The 15354-nt window shown below is 43.6% G+C and overlaps 1 protein-coding gene across 8 annotated transcripts in view; it reads left to right on the top strand.

Annotated features, from left to right (window-relative positions):
• Nucleotides 1-546: 546 nt before the first annotated feature.
• Nucleotides 547-15354, top strand: part of DNM1L (dynamin 1 like) — a 59279-nt gene continuing 44471 nt past the window's right edge. For 3 of the 8 annotated variants that reach the window (XM_040345766.1, XM_040345771.1, XM_040345767.1), the window contains exon 1: nt 549-789. In XM_040345766.1, coding sequence (XP_040201700.1) covers nt 688-789 — 102 coding nt within the window. In that variant the 5' untranslated portion in view covers nt 549-687. Of the gene's footprint in view, nt 790-15354 lie in introns of all 8 variants that reach the window. The other 5 variants (XM_040345772.1, XM_040345770.1, XM_040345774.1 and 2 more) reach the window with 3 other exon arrangements.

Below are 15354 nucleotides of genomic sequence, written 5' to 3' on the forward strand. Positions count from 1 at the left end.
TCCATGAATGTCAGAAGTCCCCCATTCTATAGACATGATGTGTGCTGGCTGTCAGTATTGCACTGTGTTTACAGCATGCTTTTATCTCCCAATGTCACTGTCAGGGACCTTTGAAACAGACACTTCCTGATTTAAATTTGTGACAAGTCGCATTTCCGGTCTCTCAGCTGTCACTCTAACGCGGCCATATTTTTTGTGGGCAAAAAAAGTCAATTAGCGCGCTTCCTGCTGTACGGACATAACTCAGATCCGCAGATAGGAGAAAAACTAGCATCGTCGTCTTCCTCCAGTAGCCAAAAGCTACACCGTGACCGTAGATACTTTTTTCGTTCGCCTTTTGACGCTAACGATAGATTCAAAATAAAACATTAACGGCAAAACTCAAATTAAGCCAGCAACCTATAATAAAACGTAATGAAAGGGAATATTCCCCCCCACCCCGAGAATAGTTTGCCCAAATCAAAGATGGTTACCCGTCAGCTCCTCAACCGCTGAGACTACGTATCCCAGCAGGCCCCTCTCCCTGCGCCTGCGCTTTTTGTTTTTTTTCCGTGCCCGCGCCTCTCTTCCCTGCCGCAGAGGCCTGTGGGTCGGGTGAATGGTTTTCTGAGCGGAGAAGCCGGTGGCTGTGAGTGGTGGCCGCCCCTCCGTGTCCCTCCATTCATCCCCCACACTCGGGCCGCAGAAATGGAGGCGCTCATCCCCGTCATCAACAAGCTGCAGGATGTCTTCAACACGGTGGGGTCAGATGTCATCCAATTACCACAGATCGTAGTGGTGGGGACGCAGGTGAGCGGGGTCACTGGGGGGTGTCACACTGTCCCCTCCTATTACACCCCCACACTGTAATAAACACCACCCGCCATTCACACTCACTATAATATACATCATTCACTCACAATACTATCAATCACCCACTGTAATATATATCACCCCTCATTCACACACTATACAATATACATCACCCCTCATTCACACACTATATACATCACCCCTCATTCACACACTATATACATCACCCCTCATTCACACACTATACAATATACATCACCCCTCATTCACACACTATGTAATATACATCACCCCTCATTCACACACTATATAATATACATCACCCCTCAGTCACACACTATATAATATACATCACCCCCTCATTCACACACTATATAATATACATCACCCCTCATTCACACACTATATAATATACATCACCCCCTCATTCACACACACTATATACATCACCCCTCATTCACACACTATATAATATACATCACCCCTCATTCACACACTATATAATATACATCACCCATCATTCACACACTATATATTATACATCACCCCTCATTCACACACTATATACATCACCCATCATTCACACACTATATAATATACATCACCCATCATTCACACACTATATAATATACATCACCCCTCATTCACACACACTATATATTATACATCACCCCTCATTCACACACTATATAATATACATCACCCCTCATTCACACACACTATATATTATACATCACCCCTCATTCACACTCATTATAATATACATCATTCACTCACTATACTATCACTATTCACTCACTATACCCACTGTAATATACCTCACTCATCATTCGCACACTATATAATATACATCACCCCTCATTCACACATTATATAATATACATCACCCCCTTATTCACACACTATATACATCACCCCTCATTCACACACTATATAATATACATCACCCCTCATTCACACATTATATAATATACATCACCCCCTTATTCACACACTATATACATCACCCCTCATTCACACATTATATAATATACATCACCCCCTTATTCACACACTATATAATATACATCACCCCTCATTCACACACTATATAATATACATCACCCCTCATTCACACACTATATAATATACATCACCCCTCATTCACACACTATATAATATACATCACCCCTCATTCACACACACTATATAATATACATCACCCCTCATTCACACACACTATATAATATACATCACCCCTCATTCACACACACTATATAATACACATCACCCCTCAGTCACACACTATATAATATACATCACCCCTCATTCACACACTATATAATATACATCACCCCTCATTCACACACTATATAATATACATCACCCCTCATTCACACACTATATAATATACATCACCCCTCATTCACACACTATATAATATACATCACCCCTCATTCACACACTATATAATATACATCACCCCTCATTCACACACTATATAATATACATCACCCCTCATTCACACACTATATAATATACATCTCCCCTCATTCACACACTATATAATATACATCACCCCTCATTCACACACTATATAATATACATCACCCCTCATTCACACATGCTATATAATATGTATTCCCCCCCCCCATCATCATTCACTCATGCTATATAATATGTATCCCCCCCCCCATCATTCACTCACGCTATATAATATGGTATCCCCCCCCCCCCCCATTCACACACGCTATATAATATGTTTCCCCTATACCCCTCGCCCACCCATCATTCACTCATGCTATATAATATGTATCCCCCCCCCCCATCATTCACTCACGCTATATAATATGGTATCCCCCCCCCAATTCACACACGCTATATAATATGGTACCCCCCCCCCCCATTCACACACACGCTATATAATATGGTACCCCCCCATTCACACACACACTATATAATATGTATCCCCCCCCCCCCATCATTCACTCACGCTATATAATATGGTATCCCCTCCATCATTCACACACGCTAAATAATATGTATCCCCCCCATCATTCACTCACGCTATATAATATGATGTACCCCCCCCCCCCCCCATCATTCACACACGCTATATAATATGATGTACCCCCCCCCCCCCCCCCCCATCATTCACACACGCTATATAATATGGTATCCCCTCCATTCACACACACTATATAATATGTACCCCCCATCATTCACACACGCTATATAATATGGTATCCCCCCCCCCCATCACTCGCTACAATGTGCATCTCTCATTCAATGTCATCCTTTTAGATTGTAAGCTTCATGAGAAGGGCCCTGCTATTCCTTCTGTATTGTAATTGTACCGCGCCCCCCCCCCATTCATATTGTAAAAGCGCCAAGCAAACTGTTGATGCAATATATATCCTGTATTATAATAATACCCACTACAATATCTATCATTTGCCATACACGCTATAATATGTCACTCGTCATATACACTCGCCAGTCACTTTATTAAACACAGCTGTTAAATTGCTTGGTTACACAAATTACTAATCGGCCAATCGCATGCCAGCAACTCGATGTATTTAGGCATCTAGATGTGGTGAAGACAACTTGCTGAAGTTCAAACTGAGCATCAAAATGAGGAAGAAAGAGGATTTAAGTGTCTTTGAATGTGGCATGGTTGTTGGTGCGAGACAAGCTGGTCTGAGTATTTCAAAAACTGCTGATCTACTGGGGTTTTCCCACACAAATATCTCTAGGGCAGGGGTGTCAAACTGGCGGCCCTCCAGCTGTTCCGAAACTACAAGTCCCATCATGCCTCTGCCTGTGGGAGTCATGCTTGTAACTGTTAGCCTTGCAATGCCTCATGGGACTTGTAGTTTTGCAACAGCTGGAGGGCCGCCAGTTTGACACCCCTGCTCTAGGGTTTGCAGAGAATGGTCCGAAAAAGAGAAAATATCCAGTAAGCGGTGGTTGTGTATGAAAATGCCTTGTTGAGGTCAGAACCGATTGGGCAGACTGGTTTGAGAAGATAGAAAGGAAACGGTAACTCAACCACTCGTTACAACCAAGGAATGCAGAATACCATCTCTCAACGCACAACACATTGAACCTTGAAGCAGATGGGCTACAGCAGCAGAAGGCCACACCAGGTGCCACTCCTGTCGGCTAAGAACGGGAAACTGAGGCTACAATTCACACAGGCTCACCAAAATTCGACAATAGAAGATTGGAAAAACGTTGCCTGGTCTGTTGAGTCTCGATTTCTGCGACATTCAGATGATGGGGTCAGAATTTGGCATAAACATGAAAGCATGGATCCATCCTGTCTTGTATCAACGGTTCAGGCTGGTGGAGTAATGGTGTGGGGGATATTTTCTTGGCACGCTTTGGTACCAATTGAGCCTCGTTTTAAAGAGGAAGTAAACCCTCAAACTTTTTCTTTTTTTTTTTTTAAACCCTGCAAGAGAAAGTCCTAATGATCTAGTATCCAAAAATAGAGCGACAATTTTGAAAAAAAAAAAACAATTTTTTTTTTTCTTTTTGCTATAATATCCCCCAAAAATATATAAAAAAAATGTTTTTCCCTCAGTTTAGGCCGATACGTATTCTTCTACCTATTTTTGGTAAAAAAAAATCGTAATAAGCGTTTATCGGTTGGTTTGCGCAAAATTTATAGCGTTTACAAAATAGGGGATAGTTTTATTGCATTTTTATGAATTTTTTATTTTTTACTACTAATGGCGGCGATCAGCGTTTTTTTTTTTTTTTTCGTGACTGCGACATTATGGCGGACACTTCGGACAATTTTGACACATTATTGGGACCATTGTAATTTTCACAGCAAAAAATGCATTTAAATTGCATTGTTTATTGTGAAAATTACAGTTGCAGTTTGGGAGTTAACCACAAGGGGGCGCTGAAGGGGTTATATATGACCTAATATGTGTTTCTAACTGTAAGGGGGTGTGGCTGTAGGTGTGACGTCATTGATTGTGTATCCCTATAAAAGGGAACACATGATCGATGACGCCGCCACTGTGAAGAACGGGGAAGCTACACACGGCTCTCCCCGTTCTTCAGCTCCGGGGACCGATCGCGGGACTCCAGCGGCGGGTCACGGAGCTTCGGACCGGGTCGCGTGCACGCGCCCCACGGCTGGGCACTAGCAGAGGACATACCTGTACGTGCCCAGCCGTGCCATTCTGCCAACGTAAATGTGAATGAGTCGGTCCTTAATCGGTTTAGGAGATATTTCTTTCACTTACAGGTAAGCCTTAATCTAGGCTTACCTGTAGGTGCAAGTTGTAAGGAGGGGGGTTACAACCACTTAAATGCCACGGCCCACCTGAGTATTGTTGCTGCCCATGCCCATCCCATTATGACTACAGTGTACCCATCTTCTGATGGCTCCTTCCAGCAGGATAATGCACCATGTCACAAAGCTCTGATCATCTCACCACTGGTTTCTTGAACATGACAATGAGGTCACTGTACTCCAATGGCCTCCATAGTAACCAGATCTCAATCCAATAGAGCACCTTTGGGATGTGGTGGAACAGGAGATTCACATCATAGATGTGCAGCCGACAAATCAGCTGCAGTCATGTCACTATGGACCAAAATCTGAGGAACACCTTGTTGAATCTATGCCACGAAGAATTAAGGAAGTTCTGAAGGCAAAAAGGGGTCCAACCCGATACTAGCAAGGTGTACCTAATGAAGTTGCCAGTAAGTGTATATCATTCATCATACATGCTACAATATTAATCACTAGGCCACTGATAAGGGAGCCCCATGGTCCTCCTGTACAAGTCCTGATCAGCAGTGCGGTGGGGGGCAATGTTATAAACGGATCCTCTGTGTAGTTCTCTGCAGCAGCTGGAAGCTGTTTCCTCCACTCCTTCTCCCTCCACGCAGCTTTCAGCTGTTGCAGAGAACCTATAACTGTGTGTCCCCCCCCCCACCTCCAAGTGGTTGTACAGGGTGAAGTGTTGGTGCTTGCAAATGCAACTTAAAGCGGAGGTTCACCCAAAAACACACCTTTGGACCATCCAAACTAGCATCAGCTACAGTATGCCTTTTTTTTTTTTTTGTGCTGTACTTACGGTTTAATCTGCAAGTTTCGTTTCAGACACCCGCGGGGAATGGGCGTTCCTATGAAGAGTGGAACATGATTGACGGCCAGCTATGGCGCGTCACACGTTCTGAAAATAGCCGGAATAGGACTCCGCTCTTCACGGCGCTATACGGCGCCTGCGCACAGACTAGGAGCTGACTGCGCAGTATATGTCCGCGTCCTATTTCGGGTTTTTTCGGAAGGCATGACGCGCCATAGCTGGACGCCAATCATGTACCCGTCTTCATAGGAACGCCCATTTCCCGGCCGGAGTCTGAAACGAAAGTTACGGATTAAACCGTAAGTACAGCGCAAAAAAAAGGCATACTGTAGCTGACGCTAGTATGCATGGTAGATAAAGCTTTTTTTTTTTTTTTTTTTTTTTTTTTAGGGTGAACCCCCGCTTAAGTCCATAGACTTGGACCGCTTTCATAGCGCCTGAAAAACGGCTCCCTTGCTGTGTCAGTGTGAAAGCCCGAGAGCTTTCACACTGAGGCGATGCGCTGGCAGGACGTTAAAAAAAAATTACAAAAAAATAAACTCTTGCAATCTGCATCTTTGTAATGAATGAAATGAATAGGCAGCGCCGCCGAACCGCCACTGCAGTGGCACTTTGCGGGCAATTTTAACCCTTTTTTGGCAGCTAGCTGGGGATAAAAGCGCCACACTAGCAGCCAAAAACCTTCTCAAAAAATAGCGGAGCTGTACCGCCGATGCCCCAGTGTGAAAGCAAAAATAAAAAGGACGAAAACTGGACAGCCGCACTACAAAAATTTCTTAAAAAGAGATGTCTTTTATTTTTCAAATGTGCATACAATCACTGCAAGCCAACAACATACAGTATGGCCAACGCGTTTCGCACTGGCAGTCAGTGCTTAGTCATGGCTAAAGAGGTTCACACTACAAATGAAAGCAGTGTGAAAGCAGCCTTACTTTTCGCTGGAGTTGGCCGATGTGCATGAACAGGATGCTGTCTGGAGGAGAGCTGTGCACAGCATGTAGATTTCATTGAACGGAAAGGTGAGTATAAAAACTGATATAAAAAGATACAGCTACTAATTGTTTAGAAGCTGTTGCTGCCTACAGTTATACTCGAAGTCTAGAAGAAAAACCCTTGCACCTTGTGATTTTTGGATTTATTTAAAAAAACATTTTATATAGTCCATATGCTGGATTTATGTATCTTGAGTAAAAAAAATGGTAATTTGTTCTTTAGGCTGGGTTCACACTAGTGCAGGGGTCTGCAACCTTTAAGACTTAAAGAGCCACTTGGACCCGTTTCCGAAGGAAAAAAAAAAACCTGGGAGCCGCAAAACCATTGTGACATTTAAAACAAATATAACACCGCATATATTGTTTCTTGCCTTAATGCTATATACAGGATCGTGCACTCCAACCAAAAAAAAAAGAATGCAATTGAACAGCACATTACACAGCCAATAACATAGCCCCCAGTGTGCCATAAAAAACGAATTACTGCCCCAAAGTGCCAGAGAAAATGACCAATGCCCCAAAATGCCATAGAAAATTAATCAGGGCCCCAGTGTACCATAAATCATCAGTGCCTGATGTAATTAATAATGAGGGGGCGGCCCAATGTCATCCTCGTCATTATAAAAATAACTTGCTGGGCATGTGGAGGTGGAATCTCATCTGATATTGTCAATATCAGATAAGATTCCACCTCCACATGCCCAGCAAATGCAATACTGTCTGTACAATATCAGATAATAAGATTCCACATGCCCAGCCCCCAGCCCTAGACTAGGCCGCTCCCCCCCCCCCCCCAGTCCCAGACACTTTCAAAGACATGCCAGTCCTCACCTGCGCTGCTCTTACTGCTGTCTGTGTTGTCTCGTCTCTCTCTTCGCACTGGGGCCACGGTCGGTGCTGATGAGCTCAGCTGAGTCTTTTGATCCGGAGCGGAGCCTCCGCGGGGGAGATGTTGGCGGCTGAGCTGAGAGCTCTCGTCGTGACAGGCGGGCAGGAGACTCCAGGCGCGTGCATGCCCCAGGGCCACAAGCACAGACAGGCCAGCTCTGTGGCCAGTCACATGACGCGCCGTGACCGAATCACAGGCCAGCTCAGGCCTGTGGCCACATGACCCCCCCCCCCCCTGCACGCCGCGCGGTAGATGTAATTGCGGTAACGCCGCCCAAGTAATGGGAACGGCGTTACCGCGAGGGTAAGAGTAATCGGGTAGATTACTCGTTACCCTCAAAAAGGTGCCCCGGAGCCGCGGCAAAGGTTCAAAAGAGCAGCGGGTTGCAGACACCTGCACTAGTGCGATGCGGAAACCCTGCGAATCCCACATCGCACCCGACTCGCACGGCGGTTCACACTGCCATATTCTGGGTAGTGTCATACATTAAGGACACCACCACCAATTCAGCTCGCATATTGCACTGTGAACTGACAGTTCGGATATGAATCGGATCATAGGTGTGAACACCCATGCCATCCGATTTTGGTGCGGACCAAAAAAGGGTTCTGTGCGTGTTTGGTCTGAATGCGGTGCGATATCAGCCGTACTATCTGTATGGCTGAAATTGCATTGCACAGACATGGCATGTGATTTGCATTGCAGTTATGCTGACCATATCATTTGATACACGAACATACGGCCGTGAGAGCTGACAATGGTGCCATCGTGTAATAAATCGTTCAATGGACATAAATGAATGCACTAGGTATATGTTAAAAATTCAAACAGTTCGGATGGGAAACGCATTAACCTTTCAATTTATCGTTCGTTCGGCAGAAAATACCGTATATACTCGAATATAAGCCGAGGCACCTAATTTTACCACAAACTGGTAAAACTTGAGAAATGCAGCAGCTACTGGCAAACCATGCCCATCTGCAGCCTCTCTGTGCCCACCTGTATTGGTGCCCATTTGCAGCCTCATGTACCTTTTTGATTAGGATCTCCCGCTGTGCCATGCAGTCTTAACTGTTCAGCAGCCGTTCACTGTAACCAAGCCCCGCCTCCTCCTCGTCCATGATAGACGGAACACTGATTCAGTTTCCCAGCATTGTATCAGTGTTCTGTCTATCACTGACGAGGAGGAGGCGGGGCTTTGTTACAGTGGACAGCCGCCAAACAGTTAAGACTGCATGACAGACCGTCACTCGAGTATATGCCGAGGGGGGCTTATTCCAGCATAAAAAATTTGTTATATAAGTCGGCTTATACTCGAGTGTATACAGCAGGGATATGCAATTAGCGGACCTCCAGCTGTTGCAAGTCCCATCATGCCTCTGCCTCTGGGTGTCATGCTTTGTAGCTGTCAGTCTCACTATGCCTCATGGGAATTGTAGTTCTGCAACAGCTGGAGGTCCGCTAATTGCATATCCCTGGTATTCAGTATCCAAACTTCTCCTTCGTTTTTTTTTTTTTTTCCGGCTCAAACGTCCCAACAATTTTCGATTCTTGTGCCCATTAACTAGCCGAAAAACGAACAAACTGGCCAAATGATCGAATTTCGCCCTTTTTTTTGGTATAGTGTATGGCCAGCTTAGGCACGCATTAACCCCTTGATCATCAGATGTTAACCCCTTTCCAGCCAGTGTCTAGAACAGTGTATGTATTGTGTCAGATTTCCCGCCGCACAATCGGTCCCACTACAATTCACTGATTGCCGCCATTACTAGTATTAAATAAAAATTCAAAAACAAAGTAGGTATACCATTGTTTGTAACTTTCACACAAACCATATGTACATTTATTAGGATTTCTTTTTCACCAAAGACATGTAGCAGGATATATTTTGGCCTAAATTTTATGAATAAATTTTTTTATTTTTTTATTATATGGTATGTTTTTAATAGAAAATATCAGTCAGTTTGTTTTTTTGGTCTTTCAAATTTTTATTATGCCCTGGCCATGAATAGGGTGAAATCTCCCAGAGCTGAAGTAGATGGTCAGACAGAGACATGGGGTTAGAACAAGGGCTGCATGTCATTCATAACCGTTTACATGGTGCAATCATTACTCTTCATTGGAGTGACTCTCTGACTAGCTTGTCAGTGTAAGTTAGGATTTCCCTTTAAAAAGGTTGGTTTGTGGTGGTTGGCGGTCATGTGGAAGATTTGTTAATTTGCTTTTGCTTGATGGTGAATGTGATGAATGTCCTTGTGTTGATCAGTACTACAGGCAATTCCTTGTTAGATATTGAGCTTGTGACCCTCATGAGGTTATTGGATCTATTTCACGGACTTGGCCACGGCTTTGAAATGGAACAAAGATTTATGGGAATTCATCAAAACTGGAGCAGATGTACGTGGCAACCAATCGGCTTCTAGCTTTCCTTGTTAAAGCGGAATTAAACTTGCCAGTTTAACTGTTTTCCAAAACTTACATTCAACTCATGCTGGGAATGATAACTGTCACGTCTGCCTGGACTCTCAATGAACTGTCAAGCCATCAAATTGCAGGTGTCCTAACTGATCACATGCGCAGCACCATGGCAACTGCCGATCAAACAGAGGAAAAGATGGCAGCTTCCTTTGCTGTGAAGGAGAGAAGGGTTAAGTTCTGCTGTAACTGAGCAATCTGAAGATAGATGATTGGTTGCCATTCTCTACATTCTGTCTGCTTCCACCCCGCTGTGCTTTTGTATTCTGCCAGGGAGACTCATTTTCTGGGTAGATTTATTGATGGTGACATTGGTGGGCCCATGCCTGTGCAAAAAGCATTGTCATGGCTGCTTGTGGTCTCTATTGGTAGATGGAGTGGCAAAGGAGAACAATTCAGGGACAGTGTGTTGTCACCCTACAACAGGAAGTGCCTAAACAAAATGACAGTTTGCATTTTTTTTTTTTTTTTTTAAGAAACTAAATACCATTCAGGTATGGTTTTCAATTTCATCTAAAGGATACATTCACATATTACTAAAAATAATGCAGGTAAAAAAAATGCATTTAAATTAGTTTTTTTCCTGGAAGACTGCAGAGTATTGCACCTATAGTGCAATGCCAGGCTCCTGCAGACTCATTACAGCTTGACAGTTAGGGCCCTTTCACACGGGCGGATCAGTAATGATCCACTCCGTGTGTCCGCAAAAGCTCAGCGGGGATCCTCCGTAAAATCCCCGCTGAGCTGGCAGGGCGGTCCCCGCACACTGTGCAGGGACCGCCCTGTCTTTCCTTCGCTCTCCCCTATGGGGGATCGGATGAACACGGACCGTATGTCCGTGTTCATCCGATCCGGCAGAAAAATAGGATTTTCTTCCATCCGCAAATGCGGATCTTTGCGGAGGCGGGAGCGATTACGGGTGTCAGCGGATGGTCATCTGCTGACACCCGTAATCACATAGGGACCAATGTATGTCCCGTTTTCATCCGCAACGGACGGATGAAAATGCGGACATACGGTCCGTACGTGTGAAAGGGCCCTTACTGAAGAGCAATGAACTATGATGGCACTCACCTGTGCCCTTGCAGTACATTCAGAACTAGTAGCCATCTACTGTTGTGGCAGATGGGACTTGTAGTGCATTCATGTGCAGATCCGTGTGAATGAATGCTGAGGCTTTGTGGGCTGTGCTAGTCTTAAATTGTGACAGCGAATGTGGGGAGATGATCCCCTGCCCACTGTCACATTGTGGGATCATGGGGGAGGGGAGTTGGCTGGGGAGTGCAGGGCTGCTGCTTTAGTAAGTGCAACCTGTCACTAAGGTGAACTTCTCCTTTATTATTTCTATGATTGTTATGGATGCTTGTTGCCAAACAATGTTCTCCTTTGTAAATTGGAGGATAAATGTGTGCTCTAATTGTGCACATTAATTGGTTGTACACTGTGGAGGGTGTTCTATGTCTGTGTCACATTTGTCATTTGTTCTTGTTTTCTGAGGTCAGTGTCAGTTCACTATGAATAATATGGCATTGTGCAGAACAGGGATGTTATGGTGATCACCTGCCTTGCATTGTGCGGCTTCTCCAGGCTTTTTAAATAGGTCAGAGTTCAGGCAGCAGAAGCATTGTCTGCACCACTCCCCATTCATACTTTGATGTATGGAGTTCTACTCTGTACTGGTCAATACAGACGCCTCGTGTGCTGGGGGACCATCTCATTTATGCTGACCTGACACTTCTGAAGTAAGTTAGCAGAGATTGTGTCGCCATCCACGTCAGTCTATGCCACTGGAGAAGCTTACAGGCTCAATGCTAGTATTTTAGGTTTCCAATCATCACTAAGATGTAATTTTATCTTTTTTTAATTTTTAAATCTGCAATTTTTTTTTTTAACTAGTATCTTTCAATATTTTCATTGAAAGGTCTTCCTTTTAATGGGGTGACAACTGTATACTAGTTTGAGCTCCTGCGATGTCGCCCTATCTGATGACACACATTGGGCAAAGGTAGACCGTTGTCACACTCAGAATGCCAGTCCTGCGCAGTACCCGATGCTGGAGTTGGTGCATGAGGGCAAAAAGAGGTCATAATCGATACAGTAGTGAGTTGGGAAAGAAAATAATGAAAGCAAGATAAATAGCTCTGTCCTGTTTTCAGGTGTGCACTTCATTGTGTGTGTTTTTTTTTGGTTGTTGCTGTATTGTTCTCGGCGCATCGAGGCCTACGGGTAACTGACTGCGTTTTGTACTTTTTTGTACTTTTTTGTACTTTTTTGTACTTTTTTGTACTTTTTTTGTACTTTTTTTGTACTTTTTTTGTACTTTTTAAGAATTTTAATAAATTTGCATATGCTTTCCATGAAGACTACATTCTGTAGGCATAGTCCTCTGTTGTCGCCATCAGGAAACCCTTCATAAGGAATGCCACGCAGCCATTTGTGGGATGAATGTAGACCAGAACATACCTTTTTTCACCTTTTTACATCCATTGTTGTATCAGGCCCCATTCATACAAGCATACCAATCTATACACTCATGTGAAAGGGCTGTCTTCACCCGGGTGGAAAGCATCAGTGTTCAATGACAGACAGCCAGCTGCTCAGACCTCAATGGGCATCCTGGCACGTACATCTGTGTGAGTCTGAAGTGCAGATCAGGATGAATACAGCCTATGGAATAAAACTAGATATAGTATTAGGGAAAATTAGTGCTTTGGTAAATTGAATGTCTTTTGTGTAGGGTTTTTATCAGGCGTGAACTAATTTTTAGAATTCAAGAGCCAGTCTGTTCAGTCCAGGAGCCTGAAGGATTTTTAAAGTGGCAGCTCAATTGACAATAACTAGAGAGAGAAAATAAGTAACGCCGGGCATATATAGTATGACTCTTTCCTGCAACCATGGATTGCAGGAAAGAAAATCTATTAAACCAGCTTTATTGTTACCATAAGGGATCGTTTATTAGTAAAGAAGAAATTCTCGGTCATTTCTACTTCCAACGCTACTTTTGTTTGTAAAACGAATGGATGCCATTTCACTAGCTGTATCCATTCTATAAAACAACAAAGGAAACACTTTTCTGACTTTCCTACCCATCCACACTGGACCCCGTCTGCCTAGTGTGCAGGTTTATGGCTTCTTGTTATCAGTGGTTCAGCACACAGTCCTTATTTATCACTTTGGGAAACATTTGGCACTGAAGATTGCATTGATCTGTTAAACATGGCTTATCATAGTTCTGATGATGAGCCAATGATGCAGTTGTATGTCATTAGGAAAGACCACAGTTGCAGTAAAAGCTAAACAAGCCAGCACAGAAGTCTGCAGGATGCATTCTACACTGTGGCTCCTTTAGAGAAAAAAAAACATATTTGAAACCCTAAAAGTGGACCCTTGCATTTCGAAGGCAGGACGAAGCAATAGCGATACACGCTACCAGATAAACAAAGTGCCTGAATTTATTTATTGGCTTAGTGTAATCTCGTTTGCCGGTAGGGTCAGTTGGGCTCCACTGCCTTGCGCTGTGCTATCGGTATGACACTGAAAAGTCAGACAGGAGAGAGCAGAGCCAATACCTAAGCAGAATGCTCCTTCAGCCTCCAATTGAGGGGTTGGGGTGGATTGGGTTGTGTCAAAGTTGTATTGCCTACAGCGGATAAAATATTGGAGCTTTTTAGGATGTGCTCCAGTCAATGATCTATACCAGTTATGGCGAAGCTTGGCACTCCAGATGTTTTGTAACTACATTTCCCATGATGCTCATGCATTCTGCAGTGTAGTGGAGCATCATGGGAAATGTAGTTCCAAAACATCTGGGGTGCTAAGGTTCGCCATCAATGATCTATACTATTGGGTTCTCATGTAAAATACACACTGGAGTTCATGGCAGTCTTCACAAAAAAAAAAAGCGTGGGTTGACTCGTCGTCCAACTGCATTCTCTGTAAATGTGTCTTCTAAAGGAAGATGCAATGAACGTGGTAGTTAGACCTGACTTCTAGAATTGCAGTGAGATAGAAGGCACAACTCCCAAACAGGGTGGATACAAATCGTGTGTGTGTGTGTGTTTGTTTTTTTTTTGTCAAATTTATTTTAATGAAATGCTTTTGGAGATAGTTTTCTATTTAAGATGCATTCATAATTTAGTTAATTCAACATGAAATGGAGCTTGGTTATGTAGCATGAGGCTGTATATTCTGCTATATTTATATTTTTGGTAAACTCATTCAATGAATCCAAGCTGACATAACATGCACTGCATTGATGCATTCACACAATGTCCTAGTAACTGTGAGATAAAACAAAGTTTAGGAATATCCCACTGTCTTTTACAAATCTATGTACACTACAAACTGTATGATTTGAATGGGTTCTGATATCGCTGTTTTACTAACCTGGCAGAGAATTTTTCCAAATTGGAAACCTTAATTTTGTTTTCAAATATTAAAGATTCTAACTACCAGCAAGAATGAGTCCTTACACTTAAAGAGCATCTGTCATTTTTAGATCCATTATGGCAGCGCCCCCCTGTTAGTGGGCGTCCACTTACCGGCTGCTGCCACGTCCCTCTCCTTGTGTCACTGCCGCATCACCAACTGTCCCATTAAAGTGAATGGGACTGTCGGCGAGTCAACAGCGGGTCAGAGAAGCTGCTGTGGGACAGAAATTATAGTTGCTCTTTAAAAATTATGATTTAAATCTTGTTGCTTTTTACTAGTGATTTAAATCGACCTTGATCATTCTGCTCAGCCTGACCTGCTGCCTTCTCACATGCAGTAAAAATGTTGGCACTGTATGGTGGGATTAAAGGATAAGTTCATCTTTTAGTAACATGTTATTAATGCAGCAGCTTCACACCCTATCCTGATCCCTCACTGTGACAGCAGATGGGGGATCCTCTCTGTGCACCCAACGTTATAATTTAAAAACAGTGTGGCTGTACAGAGCTCCACTCACACAGCCGTGTCATTCATTCACCGCGATCTGTGAATGCATGAACTACAGGTCCCATCTGCCACTACGGCTTGTAGTTCACCGACAACTCAAGTAACTGGCTGCCTGTATGGAGGTACAGACAGCTAGCTGTCAGGAGTGTCTGCAGGACCCCGACAATTG

The sequence above is a fragment of the Rana temporaria genome, chromosome 3 (genome assembly GCF_905171775.1).
Source record: "Rana temporaria chromosome 3, aRanTem1.1, whole genome shotgun sequence".
Taxonomy (NCBI): domain Eukaryota; kingdom Metazoa; phylum Chordata; class Amphibia; order Anura; family Ranidae; genus Rana; species Rana temporaria.